This window comes from Neofelis nebulosa, chromosome 8 (genome assembly GCF_028018385.1).
Source record: "Neofelis nebulosa isolate mNeoNeb1 chromosome 8, mNeoNeb1.pri, whole genome shotgun sequence".
Classification (NCBI taxonomy): domain Eukaryota; kingdom Metazoa; phylum Chordata; class Mammalia; order Carnivora; family Felidae; genus Neofelis; species Neofelis nebulosa.
The window spans coordinates 113,145,304-113,161,799 of record NC_080789.1 but is presented as its reverse complement, the minus strand read 5'-3'; the positions used below and the strand labels follow the sequence as shown (position 1 = coordinate 113,161,799).

The window sequence follows — 16,496 nt, the reverse complement described above, 5'->3', positions numbered from 1 at the left end:
ATAGTTAAAATTTCAGAAGTAGCCAGGGGTTCAGATTGAGGAGTAATGAAGAGTTGGAGCACAAGGAATTTTCAGGGTGCTGAAGCTATTTTGTATAATAATATAGTGGTGGACACATGATACTATATATTTGTCAATATCTGTAGAATTGTACAACAAAAGGAGTCACTAACATAAACTATGAATATTATTAGTAACTCATCAACATTGGTTCATCAACTGCAACAAATATATTATCTAAAATAGGATGTTAATAACGGGAAATTGTGTGTTAGGGGAAAGAAGTATTTGGGAACTCTGTACTTTCTGTGTAACTTCTCTGAAACCCTAAATTGCTCTAGAGAAAAAACTATTAAAAATTTTTTTGAAAGGATACAAAAATACTAATTTGAAGGGATACACGTACTCTGATGTTTATAGCAACATTACCTACAATAAATGAAAATAGTCTAATGTCTATCAACTTATGGATGGATAAAGAAGAGGTGAAATATGTATATAATATATGTATATATATTACAACTCACAAGACTTTATATATATATGTAATATATATGAAATTATGTATATATATATATATATATATATATATATATATATACACACACACTCATATACGTACATAAATATAGGGTAGTTCTATTTTGACTCTTTGAGGAACCTCCATACTGTTTTCCAGAGTGACTGAACCAGTTTGCATTCCCAACAACAGTGTAAGACGGTTCCCCTTTTTCCACATTGTCACCCACATTTGTTGTTTCCTGTGTTATTAATTTTAACCATTCTGACAGATGTCAGAATATCTCATTAAAGTTTTGATTTCTAATTCTCTGATGATGCGTGATGCTGAGCATCTTTTCATGTGTCAGCCATCTCGATGTCTTCTTTGGAAAAATGACTATTCATGTTTTCTGCCCATTTTTCAACTGGGTTATTTGCTTTTTGGGTGTTGAGTTTTCTAGGTTCCTTACGTATTTTTGGATACTAACCCTTTGTCAGATATATCATTTGCAAATATCTATTCCCATTCCATAGGCTGATTTTTAGTTTTGTTGATTTTTTCCTTCACTGTGCAGAAGCTTTTTCTCTTGATGAAGTCCTGATAGTTTATTTTAGCTTTTATTTCCCTTGTCTCAGGAGATGTATCTAGTAAGAAGTTGCTAGTCAAACAGGTTACTGCCTGTGTTCTCCTGTAGGATTTTGATGGTTTCTCATCTCACATTTAGGACTTTCATCCATTTTGAATTTATTTTTGTGTATGGTATAAGAAAGTGGTCCAGTTTCATTCTCCTGCATGTCACTGTTCAGTTTTCCCAATACCATTGTTGAAGAAACTGTCTTATTCCCATTGTGTATTTATTCCCTCTTAGTTGAAGATTTGTCAGCCTTATAGTTGTGGGTTCATTTCTGGGTTTTCTGTTCCATTGATCTATATGTCTGTTTTTGTGCCAATACCATACTGCCTTGATCACTACAGCTTTGTAATATAGTTTGAAGCCTGGAATTGTGATGCCTCCAGCTTTGCTTTTCTTTTTCAAGGTTGCTTTGGCTTATTTGGGGTCTTTTGTGGTTCCATATAAATTTTATGATTGTTTGTTCTAGTTCTGTGAAAAATGCTTGTGGTATTTTGATAGAGATTGCATTAAATGTATAGATTGCTTTGGGTAGTATAGACATTTTAATAATGTTTGTTCTTCCAATCTATGAGCATGGAATGTTTTTCCATTTCTTTGTGTTACCTTCAATTTATTTCATCAGTGTTTTATAGTTTTCAGGTTACAGATCTTTTAATAAAAGAAAGGGAAAGAATCATATGTAAGCATCCATTCCTTTTTAAAACATTTTTTAATGTTTATTCGCTTTTTTGAGAGAGAGAGAGAGAGGGAGAGAGAGAGTAGGAGAGGTGCAGAGAGACACAGAGACAGAGAATCCAAAGTGGGCTCCAGGCTTTGAGCTGTCAGCAGAGAGCCCAACACGAGACTTGAACCCAGGAACTGTGATATCATGACCTGGGCTGAAGTCAGATGTTTAACTGAATGAGCCACCCAGACGCCCCTGTACAGCATCCATTCTTCATGAAAAACCTCAAAAAGTAGGAATAGAGGGAACATACCTCAACATTATAAAGGCCATATACAAAAGACCCACAGCTAATATCATCCTCAATGGGGAAAGACTGAGAGCTTTTTTTCTATGGTCAGAAACTAGACAGGGATGTCCACTCTCACTACCATTATTTAATATAGTACTATAAGTCCTCACCTCAACAATCAGATAACAAGAAGAAATAAACGTCCTCCAAATTGGCAAAGAAGTCTAACTTGAACTATTTGCAGATTGTATGATACTCTATGTAGAAAACCCAAAAGATTCCACCAAAAGCTTGCTAGAGAACTGATACATAAATTCAGTAAAGTCACAGGATACAAAATTAATGTACCGAAATGTGTTGCGTTTCCATACACCAGTAATGAAGCAGCAGAAACAGAAACCAAGGAATAGATCCCATTTACAATTGTACCAAAACCATAAGATATCTAGGAATACACCTAACCAAAAAGGTAAAAGATCTGTACTCTGTTACATCGTTTTTAAAAACAGCTCAGTGAACTCCAAGCACAATAGGATTAAAAAAAATAATTTGGGAAGTGGAAAGATACAAGTGAAAAAAATGTGACTCTAGGTTATTTCTCCAGCACATAACTTTTAATTCCTAATAGTTAACCTGATCTTTTCTCAAATACTATTCACATTGTCTTTTGTTTATTTTAGGATCCTTTGTTTCCTCAATTCAAATGAGGAAATCTTTCTTATATATACCAGTTGGAGAAAGATCCAGAGAAGTTAAAATACATCTGTTAATATTTGCCCATGTTTTATTTATTTATTTTTGCCATAGATCTTATTATATTCTCAACTGGTTGTTACTTAATTATTGAAAACTAGTTCTACCAAATCCGACACATTTCATTTTTGTAATGCTGTAGCAGGTCACCACCTTTATACAGATTGCAGTGTTGCTATATTTGGATTGCCAAAGTCACAGTGCAACATTAACTATTTATTGACTCAGCCATTTTTCCAAAGAAACACTTCCATCTGGATGACTAGCTCATGACAGATTTCCAAATCTAGGTGCATGCTGTTAGAAACAACTTCACAAAACTTTAGACCCTGTAGCTGACCTTACTTGATGATTCTTAAGTATTCCTTTTTCAGTATAAACTGTCCTTTAGCCATGTTCATATATTTTTCCTGTAATTGGATCTAGTTGTAGTTTTTAAATCAAGCAAAAATTTCAAATCACATAAACACTCGAATGAAAAGAGACCAAGTCTCAATCCTGGCATTCCTGCAAATTTAACCATGTCCTCCTCCCCAGTAACAATGTCTTCATGCTAACGAGACCTGGGAAACCACTTTTTTCCCTTTAATATACAAAATATCTTGTTATTCTTTTCCACTACAGATGCCTACTTGTTTTTTTACAATTAAATAATATGAAAGGGGCATAAAATATTCTTAGGTAAGTCAAAGATTTTCTGCTCCCTGCTAATTTTCTCTGACAATGGAGGCCATGGTTTGTAATGTAACCTGTGAGGAAAAAAATGTTATGTTCCACATCACTAGATATACCCCTACAATATGATGATGATTTTAGTATAAACTTTAAAGTTATATTATTATCATACACTCTCCAGTATATTTTATTTTAACCAAAGACATAGTATTGTATGGTAAGGGCACTGGTTAAAAGATTATGATATGTAAGTTTGTGCATCAATTTTGTCATTATCTAGATACACAATATATGGAGACTTAATGATTGCTAATATACCTTCCAATAATAAAGTTTGCTGATTTAGCAATACAAATATTTTATTATAATTCTTATTATTTAATAACAAGTAGATAGTTCTACCTTAGTAGAGTTACCTTATGAAGTGTTTTGATGTTCTTATTTGTATAGAAACTGATATAGAACACTTGAAGGATGCCATTGAAAGAAGTATATTGGTGAAGGAAAAGAAGATACAATCAAAGAGTCTCCCTGGTAAGAACAAGAGTTTTGCAAGTCTATATTTCTGGTTTTAAATGAACTTCTTCGGAGTTTAATGAAGACTGGGTCTATATGAAAATAGTAGCTATATGTTATTACTATACAGATAAAATCTTCATAAATATTCTCATAATTCATTATACTCTGGTGTTTACTAGAAATAAAAATTTAGCTAGATACTAGGAATTTTAGAAATCATCCATTTAAAAATTAGACCATAAAATAAAATGCTATAGTGGCCTTAAAATATGGTTGGTGAAAGTGTGTCCAATCACATACTATTAATTTTCTATACTTCATGAATATAATAGCAACAGAATTTAGAATAGTTAATTCATTAGTTACCATTTCCTTCTATTTGATGGCATATTTATGGTATATCAACTGTAACAGAGTACATTGGCTGTGTTATATAGTTTGGAGATTATACTACTGCCTTTACTCATTAACAGCGATGAACATACTGCCATTGCCTGCATATGTCATGCATGCATATATATGCATGTACGTATGCAATATATACAGATATTTGACTGTATTTTTCATATATATATATATATATATATATATATATATATATATCCCTGTTAAAAAACACTGTCATCTAAAGGTGACTGTGTCCACATGTCCAAAGGCTTTGTCTTTTGCGAATAACTGTGAAGGGAAGGATATTATTTTAAAAAAGAAAGCATGGAAATACAGTAACTGAAATATTAAAATTCACTAGAACTGTTCAGTAAATTTATGCTGTCAGAAGAAAATGAGTGGAGTGGCTCAGATGGTTAAGCATCCTACTTTTGGCTCAGATCGTGATCTCATGGTTTGTGAGTTCAAGCCCTGCATCCAGCTCTATGCTGACAGCTCAGAGCCTGGAGTCTGCTTCAGATTCTGTGTCTCCCTCTCTCTCTCTTCCCCTCCCCTGCTCATGCTCTGTCTCTCAAAAATAAAGAAACATTAAAAAAGGTTAAAAAAAAAGAAGAAAGAATGAGCAAAACTAAAGTACTTAAATACTACAATAAGAGCTCAGAAATTAGAGCAGAGAATATAATTTGAAACAATGGCTTAAAGAGAACTAGATGTTTATAAGCAAAATGGTTAAGATCCAACATGGAGAAGTAGGGGAACCCAAAGTTCCTTCCTCCCTCAAACACAGCAGTGTTGAGGCCAAAAGACTTTGAATTCCAAGAGTCTGGGTTACAGAGTGACAAAGACATCTCTAGGGACCCACAGGGACAATCTGGACGGGCCATAGGTGTGTGATGGCGAACTGGGGGAGATAAAATGGGCTGTGTAGGCAAGGATTGGAGAAAGTGTAGGGCTGTATCTGGACAAGAACAAAACCACGGAGCAGAAAGGAGAAAGATCCAATCTCTAACTTCAGGGCTTTCTCCGGACTGGGGCTGGCTGCCCTGTTCACCCACCTGGGGAGGAGGGGAGCCAGCCCCAGGCTTAGTAACTAGTTCACAGGCACAGTCTGCAGTGGAAGAAAGCAATCCCCTCCCTGGAGTGATGTGGCAAGAAGGTATATAACCATTCAAAGGACAAAGACTGCCTGCGCCTTTCAGCCAGAGGCCATATACAGGTGGCGTGGAGCAGCACTTCCCCAAAACTGGGGCACTCGGAGGGAGACCCTTTAAGACATCAGGGTTTAAGTCCAGGCAAGTGCCATTAAGGTGTAGGAGTTGGTGAAGTGGGACAAACCGCCTCAAGTGGGGCAGCATGCAGCAGCTTTCCCCTGAACCAGGGCGCATGGAGTGGGATCCATTAAGGCATTGTGGTTTAAATCACAGCCAAGCACCAGGGAGGTGTAGGAGTTGGTGGAGCGGGACAAACTGCCTTGTTCCCATCTGCGGCACTGTGAGGACAGTCTGAAAACAGTGGTTTGGGACACCTGGTCTGTGGAGGAGAGACCAGGGTGTTGCCATTTTTCTCCCCGTCACCAACAAGGTGGAGCTTCAGGGAACTGACAGCAGACCTACAGTGGAGGGGGTCCCTACCTATACCAAACCACGCCCTTCTGTGCCTGGTAACTGTATTTACGAGAGCGGGATTGACGGTGACCAACAAAACAGCCCCTCTACCAGACCAGTGCTGCCACCGGTTACAAGGCACCCAGGGGTTTTGCATTTCTGATTTAATTCTTGGACAATTCATATTGTGTGTGTGTGTGTGTGTGTGTGTATTTTTCTCTCTTTCTTTCCTTGTCTAGTTGTTCTGGTTGTTGGTTTGTTTAAGCAGACATATTTAATCTGTTCTCTTTATACCTATTCTATATCTCCTTCTTTATTTTCCCTGCTCTATCTCTGGATTAAGCCATAGAGTTTCTCTGCCTTGTCAATTTTCTTTTCTTTTTCCCTGCCCCTGTCATTTCTCTCTTTGTATAGTATAAGGCCTCTTCCATCAACGCCACTCCAACCCTGTTGTTTTGCTGTAGCCAGTGTTTTGTTTTGTTTTGTTTTTTCTGTTTGCTTGTTTGTTTGTTTGCTATCCCAGGACTACTTCAATGAACAACTGAAAGCACACTTTGTGGAGTGTCCAAAACATTACTACAAGTACGGAAATAAAGCAGCCAGAGTCACAACAACAGAGAGCAAGTAACACACTCCAAAAAACACCTCCTGAAGGGACAAGCCTTGGACAGTGTATGACCCCTCTTTAATATACTAGTGTTCCCAGGTGTAGGGCACATAACAAGCTTTTAAAACACATAAGGGACAGAAAACTAGCCAAAATGATGAAATAGAGGAATTCTCCTCAAAAGAAATTCCAGAAAGAAATGAAAGCTAAGGAATTGATCAAAGCAGATATAAACAATATAACTGAACAAGAATTTAGAATAATAATCATAAGATTAATCCCTGGGCTTGAAAAGAGAATAGAAGACAGCAGAGAATCTATTGCTGCAGAGATCAAGGAACTAAGAAATAGTCATGATGAATTAAAAAATTCTGTAAATGAGGTGCAAAATAAAGTAGAAGCAGTGACAGCAAGAACTGTAGAGGCAGATGGGAGATTAAGTGAAATAGAAGATAAAATTATGGAAAAAGATGAGGGTGAGAAAAAGATAAAAAATTCTAGACCACAAGGGGAGAATTAGAGAACTAAGTGATTCAATGAAACAGAATAAAATCCATATCATAGGAGTTCCAGAAGAAGAAGGGAGAAAGAAAGGGGTTGAAGGTGTACTTGAACAAACCATAGCTGAGAACTTCCCCAATCTGGGGAAGGTAACAGATATTGAAATCCAAGAGGCACAGGGAACTCCCTTCAGATGTAACTTGATTTGATCTTCTGCATGGCATATCATTGTGAAACTGGCAGAATAGAAGGATAAAGAGAGAATTTTGAAGCAGCTAGGGGATAAACAGGACTTAACATACAAAGGTAGACACTTAAGGGTAGTAGCAGACCCATCTACTGAAACTTGGCAGGCCAGAAAGGAGTGTCAGGAAATTTTCAATGTGGTGAATAGGAAAAATATGCAACCAAGAATCCTTTATCCGGCAAGCTTGTCATTCAGAATAGAAGGAGAGATAAAGTTTTTCCTAGAAAAACAAAAACTGAAGGAATTCATCACCACTAAACCAGTCCTACAAGAGATCCAAAGGGGGACTCTGTGAGTAGAATGTTGCAAAGACCACAAAGGAACAGAGACATCACTATAAGCATGAAACCTACAGAACACAATGATTCTAAATCCATATCTTCCAATAATAACACTGAATGTAAATGGACTAAATGCTCCAATCAAAAGACATAGGGTATCAGAATGGATAAAAAGATAAGACCTATCTATTTGCTGCCTACAAGAGACCCATTTTAGACCTGAGGACGCTTTCAGATTCAAAGTGAGGTGATGAAGAACGATTTATCATGCTACTGAAAGCCAAAAGAAAGCTGGAGTAGTCATACTTATATCAGACAAACTAGATTTTAAACTAAAGACTGTAACAAGGGATGAAGAAGGGCATTATATAATAATTATGGGCTCTATCCACCAAGAAGAACTAACAGCTATAAATGTTTCTGCATTGAATTTGGAAACATCAAAATATATAAAATAATCACAAACATAAGCAATCTTATTGGTAAGAATGTGGTAATTGCAGGGAACTTTAATACTCCACTTATAACAATGGACAGATCCTCCAGACAGAAAATCAATAAATAATGGCCCTGAATGATACACTGGACCAGATGGACTTGACAGATATTCAGAACTTTTCATCCAAAGGCAGCAGAATATACATTCTTCTTGAGTGCTCATGGAATATTCTCCAAGATAGATCACATACTGGTTCACAAAATAGCCCTCAGTAAATACAAAATAATTGAGATCATACTGTACACACTTTCAAATCACAATGCTATGGAACTTGAAATCAACCACAGGAAAAAGTTTGGAAAACCTCCAAATTCATGGAGGTTAAAGAACATCTTACTAAAGAATTAATGGGTCAACCAGGCAATTAAAAATAAATTAAAACATATATGGAAACAAATGAAAATAAAAACACAACAGTCCAAACACTTTGGGATGCAGCAAAGGCAGTCGTAAGGGGAAAATACATTGTAGTACAAGCCTATCTCAAGAAACAAGAAAAAATCCAAATACAGAATTTAACAGCACACCTAAAGGAACTAGAGGCAGAACAGCAAAGAAAACCCAAGGCCAGCAGAAGAAGGGAAATAATAAAGATCAGGCCAGGTATAAACAATATATAATCCCCAAACACAGCAGAACAAATAAATGAAATTAAGGGGTGGTTTTTTGAAAAAATAAATGAAATTGATAAACCCCTAGCCCGACATCTCAAAAAGAAAAGAGAAGGGACCCAAATATATAGTTACAAATGAAAATGGATTTATCACAACCATCCCTCAGAAATACAAGAAATTATCAGAGAATACTATGAAAAATTACATGGAAACAAACTGGACAACCTGAAGAAATGGACAAATTCCTCGACATCTACACACACCAAAACTTAAACAGGAGGAAATAGAAAATTTGAACACACCCATAACTAGTGAGGAAATTGAATCTGTTATCAAAAATATCCCAACAAATAAGATTCCTGGGCCAGATGGCTTCCCAGGGGAATTCAACCAGACATTTAAAGCAGAGTTAATACCTATTCTTCTCAAGCTGTTCCAAAAAATAGACATGGAAGGAAAACTTCCGGACTCATTCTATGAAGCCAGCATTACCTTGATTCCCAAACCAGACAGAGACCCCATAAAAAAAGGAGAATTATAGACCAATATCCCTGATCAACATAGATGCAAAAATTCTCAACCAGATACTAGCAAATCGAATTCTACAGCATATAAAAAGAATTATTCACCATGATCAAGTGGGATTCATTCCTGGGCTGTAGGGCTGGTTCAGTATGTGCAAATCAATCAATGTGATACATCACAATAGTAAAAGAAAGGATAAGAACCATATGATACTGTCAATAGATGCAGAAAAAGCATTTGACAAAAAACAACATCTTTCTTAATAAAAACTCTCAAGAAAGTTGGGATAGAAAGAACATACTTAAATATCATAAAAGCCATATATCAAAAGCCCACAGCTAATATCATCCTCAATGGGGAAAAACTGAGGGCTTTCCCCCTGAGATCAGGAACACAACAGGGATTTTCACTCTTAACACTGTTGTTCAACATAGTGTTGGAAGTCCTAGTATCAGCAAGCAGACAACAAGATGAAATAAAAGACATCAAAATTGGCAAAGAGGAAGTTGAACTTTTACTTTTCGCAGACGACATGCTACTCTACTTGGAAAACCCAAAAGACTCCATAAAAAGGCTGCTAGAACTGATACATGAATTCAGCAAAGTCATAGGGTACAAAATCAATGTACAGAAATCAGTTGCATTTCTATACACCAATAATGAAGCATTAGAAAGAGAAATAAAGAAACTGATCCCATTTATAATTGCACCAAGATCCATAAAATACCTAGGAATAAACCTAACTAAATATATAAAAAAGATCTATCTGTATGCTGAAAACTACAGAAAACTTATGAAGAAAACTGAAGAAGGCAAAAAGAAATGGAAAAAAATTCCATGCTCATGGATTGGAAGAATAAATATTGTTAAAATGTCAATACTACCCAAAGCAATCTACACATTTAATGCAATCCCAATCAAAATTGCACCAGTATTCTTCTCAAAGCTAGAACAAACAACCCTAAAATTGTATGGAACCAAAAAAGACCCCGAATAGCCAAAGTAATATTGAAAAAGAAAACCAAAGCGGGAGGCATCACAATCCCAGACTTTAACCTGTACTACAAAGTTGTAATCATCAAGACAGTATGGTATTGGCACAAAAACAGACACATAGACCAGTGGAATAGAATAGAGAATGTAGAATTGGGCCCACAAATATATGGCCAACTAATCTTCGACAAAGGAGGAAAAGAGTATCCAATGGAAAAGAGACAGTCTCTTTAGCAAATGGTGCTGGGAGAACTGGACAGCAACATGCAGAAGAATGAAACTAGACCACTTTCTTACATCATACACAAAAATAAACTCAAAATGGATGAAGGACCTAAATGTGAGACAGGAAACCATCAAAACTCTAGAGAAGACAGCAGGCAACAACCTCTTGGACCTCAGCCACAGCAATTTCTTACTCAACACATCTCCAAAGGCAAGGGAATTAAAAGCAAAAATGAACTATTGGGACCTCATCAAGATAAAAAGCTTCTGCACTAAAAAGGAAATAATCAACAATATTAAAAGGCAATTGACGGAATGGAAAAAGATATTTGCAATGACATATTGGATAAAGGGTTAGTCCTAAAATCTATAAAGAACTTACCAAATTCAACAGTCAAAAAACAAATAATCCAGTGAAGAAATGGGCAGAAGACATGAATAGACACTTTTCCAAAGAAGACACCAAATGGCCAACAGACACATGAAAAAAATGCTCGAAGTCATTTCTCATTAGGGAAATACAAATCAAAACACACACTGAGATACCATCTCACACTGGTCAGGGTGGCTAAAATGAACAACTTGGGAAATGACAGATGCTGGTGATGATTTGGAGAAAAAGGAACCCTCTTGCACTGGTGTAAACCGGTGCAGCTTCTCTGGAAAACAGTGTAGAAGTTCCTCAAAAAATTAAAAATAGAGCTACCTTAAAACCCAGCAATAGCACTACTAGGAATTTACCCAAAGGATACAGGAGTGCTGATGCATAGGGGCACATGTACCCCAATGTTTATAGCAGCGCTTTCAACAATAGCCAAATTATGGAAAGAGACTAAATGTCCATCAAGTGATGAATTGATAAAGAAGATGTGGTTTATATATATAATGGAATACTACTTGGCAATGAGAAAGAATGAAATCATGCCATTTGAAGCAATGTGGATGGAACTGGAAGGTATTATGCTAAGTGAAATGAGTCAGTCAGAGAAAGATATCATATGTTTTCTCTCATGTCATCTTTGGAAAATTAACTGAAGACCATGGGGGAAGGGAAGGGGAAAAAATAGCTACAAATAAAGCGAGAGGGAGGCAAACCATAAGAGATTCTTAAATACAGAGAAAAAACTGAGGGTTGAAGGGGGATGGGGGGGAAGGGAAAATGGGAGATGGTCATTGAGGGGGGCACTTGTTGGGATGAGCACTGGGTGTCGTATGTAAGCGATGAACTGCGGGAATCTACCCAAAAAATCAAGAGCACACTTTACATACTGTATGTTGGCCAATTTGACAATAAATTATATTAAAAAATAAAATAAAAATAAAACTGAGACAAAAAATGGTTACTATAGCAAATACTATCCATACATACTTGCTCTTATTCTTTCAGTTTCTCTATAGGGCACAGTTTTATAAACAATGAAACATTTTTATAATAAATGAATTTATATATATTTATATTTGTATTTTTATATTTATATTTATATGTAGAAAGAGAATAGGAATTTAGAGTTATATACAGAATCTGTATCAAAAATATGGTGGAAAATTTCTAACTCTCACTGGAATTTAATGATATAAATCTTAAGTAGATTCTACAACTGTACTGACAGTTACACAATTCTAGGAATATATTCATAACCATTAATTAGGGGCGCCTGGGTGGCTCAGTCAGTTGGGCATCCAACTTCTGCTCAGGTCACGATCTCGCGGTCTGTGAGTTCGAGCCCCGCGTTGGGCTCTGGGCTGATGGCTCAGAGCCTGGAGCCTGCTTCCGATTCTGTGTCTCCCTCTCTCTCTGCCCTTCCCCCGTTCATGCTCTGTCTCTGTCTCAAAAATAAATAAAACGTTAAAAAAAAAACACATTAATTAAACATTTAAAATGGGCAAATTTTATACCGTATGTATATTTAAAAAATAACTCAAGAAATTCTAAGCAGCATAAGATTTTTTAAAAAGACTTAAAGAAATGGAACAATATTGTGAAAGAGGAAAATTGTAACTCTTATAAATTTCCCCACCACTTACCTTTTATACTTCTACTGTTTAATCCAATCTGCACTCAGGGACTATTCTCATTGCTTCCCTGTTTATATAAGAATCCCTTGCCTTCTCAGTTCATGTGAATCAGTTATTCTAATTACATCTGTTAGAGAAAGACCAAAAGGCTAAAATAGGTCCGCTAATGTTCTCCAGTTATGTGAATCTATAGCTCATATTACTTTCACAAATGTCATTACTTAATTATTTAAAACCTGTTCTGACCAATCCTATTTGTCTTTGGTTTTAGTTATGATGCCCCACCTGGTGGTATCTACCTCTGTTTAGGTTACAATGGCAGTATATATTTTGTTGTCATGGTGATATTGAAAACTTTAAAATTCATAGGCTCAGTCATTTCTCCAAAGCAAGACTTCCAATCTATATCTGGATCGTGAAAATGTTTTCAACTTTAGTTATATGCTGTATTAGAACCAATTAAAATTTTGCCCATTGGTAACCGAGAGTCACCAATTCTAGTTATTTCTTGTGCAGTGTGAAATTATTTTAAATAAGTTTCTTTTTATTTTTTCTGTCATTAGACCTACATAGTATTTCCACATCCAGGACAAAAACCTAAAAATCATGTGAAGACTCAAATGGAAAGGGATGCAATGTCAATGTTCACATGATTGCAAATTACCCATTTCCTCCTCTCCCCGTGGAGGGTCTACATGCTAAGAAGATTTGAGACAGCATTTTATCTCCTTCCATATGTTATTTGTTATTCTTTTCCATCACTAATGCCTACTTGATTTAAAGTGACATAACCTAATAAAAATGGGGAGCATTAAAATATTCCTAGACAAGTCAAGAACTTCGGCCTCACAATAATGTCTGTGACTCCAGTGACCATAGTTTATAAGCTGACCTGGGGAAAAAAAGTAATGCCCTGCCTCACTAGATGAATGTGTTTTTAATATGTACATGAAGGTTATATTATTAACTTAAATGCTCTGGGGTGATTTAAACTTGTGAAATACTTTATATTTTCTGGGAAAAGCTCTAGATGAAGCCCCAGTTTGAGCATCAATTTTGTCATTATCCAGATATGCCATCTTTGTCAAATCACTAAACATCTCTATGCTTCAGTATGATGGGGCTTACGTGACCACTAATAGCTATCTGGATTCTAAGGTATTATGTTTTTGCCATCCAGACATTTCACTATAATTCTCCTCCTATAATAAATGCTAATTAGAGGAATACTAGACACACAAGCACACATGTTAACATTTACCTTACAAAGTGTTTTAGAATTGTTTATTTCTATAGACACTGATAGAGAAGGCCTCCTAGGTGCTATTGGAAGAGGTATAATAAAGAGAGAAGTCAAGACAGAGTCAAAGAGTCATTCTGGTAAGAACAAAAATATTTCAAGTCTATTTAAGGTTTATTATTTCCTCTGGAGTTTAAATTTGGATCTTTAAAGATTGTTGAATCTATGTGCTATTATTATGTGATAAAACGTCTTTGTAAAGTCTCTCCTATAATTAGTGAAATTCTAGCAGTTACTATAAATGGACAATTAGCCACATATTATAGATTTTAGAACTCATCCATTAAAATATGATCCATAAAATATAATGCTAAGTCGAGCTTGGAATATGCTTGATGGAAACATTTTAAGTGCTGTTCTATTCACTTTCTTTTTTTCTGGTTACATGGGATAGTTTCTTTTTATTTACAAAAGCAGAAATTCTAGCATATGAAATGAATAAGAAGAGGAATTTAGCAGATAGTTATTTCATTGGTTACTAATTCCCTCTATATGATTGAACTATCAAGCAAATTTCTCAGGTGAGGTAGAAACCTTTAGTTTTGTTATATAGTTCACAGTTTATACAACTGCCTTTTTTCCTGGTTGAACAGTGTTTCACACATTTCTTATTGATCCCTGTGTGATACCTTAACAGAGAAACAAGAGAAAGAAATAATCAAGAAAAAAATAAAAAAAGAAATACTCAAAGAGACCCCTTTAAAAAAACTATCATCCAAAGGTCGCGGTATGCATGGCCGAAAAGCAACATTAGAAACTTCACACTGAAGGGAAGGATATTTCAGTAAAAAAAAAAAAAAAATTGTCCAGTTTTCATTTCTAAATAAATAATCAGGCAAACAACAAGCTTCAAAGGGGGAGGGGAACTCAGTATCCAGATTTGCTATAATATGTCATCTAAAATGCCCAGTTTTTACAAAACAGAAAATATAAATCATGAAAGTAACAATTAAAACTGTGTACTCAACCAAAGCGATCTTGAAAAAGAAAACCAAACCAGGAGGCATCACAATCCCAGACTTCAAGCTATACTACAAAGCTGTAATCATCAAGACAGTATGGTACTGGCACAAGAACAGACACTCAATGGAACAGAAAAGAGAACGCAGAAATAGACTCACAAACGTATGGCCAACTAATCTTTGACAAAATGGGAAAGAATATGCAATGGAATAAAGACAGTCTCTTCAGCAAGTGGTGCTGGGAAAACAGGACAGCAACATGCAGAAGAATGAACCTGGACCACTTTCTCACACCATACACAAAAATAAACTCATAATGGATGAAAGACCTAAATGTAAGACGGGAAGCCATCAAAATCCTCAAGGAGAAAGCAGGCAAAAACCTCTTTGATCTTGGCCGCAGCAACTTCTTACTCAACATGTCTCCAGAGGCAAGGGAAACAAAAGCAAAAATCAAAATAAAAAGCTCCTGCACAGCAGAAGGAAACAATCAGCAAAATTAAAGGCAATCAACAGAATGGGAGAAGATATTTGCAAATGACATATCAGATAAAGGGTTAGTATCCAAAATCTATAAAGAACTTATCAAACTCAATACCCAAAAAACAAATAATCCAGTGAAGAAATGGGCAAAAGACATGAATAGACACTTCTCCAAAGAAGACATCCAGATAGCCAAGCGACACATGAAAAAATACTCAACATCATTCATCATCAGGGAAATACAAATCAAAACCACAATGAGATACCACTTTACACCTGTCAGAATGGCTAACATTAACAACTCAGGTAACAACAGATGTTGGGAAGGATGTGGAGAAAGAGGATCTCTTTTGAATTGTTGGTGGGAACCAGGGGAAGATGGCGGTGTAGGAGGACCCTGGGCTCACTGCATCCTGCTGGTCACTTAGATTCCACCTACACCTGCCTAAATAACCCAGAAAACCTCCAGAAGACTAGCAGAACGGAGTCTCCAGAGCCAAGCGCAGACGAGAGGCCCACGGAAGAGGGTAGGAAGGGCGGAGAGGCGGTGCGCGCTACACGGACTGGTGGGAGGGAGCTGGGGTGGAGGGGCAGCCCACCAGCCAACCAGAGACCCTGAGTCTGGCTGGCAAAAGCGGAGCAGCCAGACGGAGTGTGTTTGGACAGCCAGCGGGACTTAACATCTGTTATAAGTTATATAAGGTTATAAGTTAAGGTTATATAAGGTTATAAGTTAACAGCTCTGCTCGGAGAGCGGGAAGGCTGGAGGACAATGGGAGGGAGAGCTGCTGAGCCCCCAGAGAACAGAGCTCAGTTTGGTGGGGAACAAAGGTGCTCCCAGCGCCATCTCCCTTGCCCATCCCCCAGCCAAAATCCCAAAGGGAACCAGTTCCTGCCAGAGAACTTGCTTGCACCCTGCAAACACCAAACACTGTGCTTCTGCAGATCCATCCCTCCGGCGACGGGTGTGACTCCCTCCCGCTGCCACAGGGCCCCTCCTGAAGATCACTGAAGGAGAAGCGAGCTGAGCCTGCCCCTCCCGCCCCCGTGCACATTGCCCATCCACCCCAGCTAATACGCCAGATCCCCAGCACCACAAGCTTGGCAGTGTGCAAGTAGCCCAGACAGGCCACGCCACCACACAGTGAATCCTGTCCCTAGGAGAGGGGAAGAGAAGGTACACACCAGTCTGACTGTGGCCCCAGTGGTGGGC

At 37.0% G+C, this 16,496-nt stretch overlaps 1 protein-coding gene across 6 annotated transcripts in view; it reads left to right on the top strand.

Moving 5' to 3' along the window:
• LOC131483417 (coiled-coil domain-containing protein 7-like) overlaps positions 1 to 16,496 on the top strand; it is a 117,286-nt gene that overhangs the window by 75,715 nt on the left and 25,075 nt on the right. For all 6 annotated transcript variants that reach the window (XR_009247656.1, XM_058681531.1, XM_058681530.1 and 3 more), the window contains one exon: positions 3,971 to 4,054. Coding sequence is in view for 5 of the 6 variants with exons in the window: in XM_058681531.1 (XP_058537514.1) it covers positions 3,971 to 4,054 (84 nt within the window). In the remaining variant the exon portion in view is untranslated. The remainder of the gene's footprint in view (positions 1 to 3,970; positions 4,055 to 16,496) is intronic.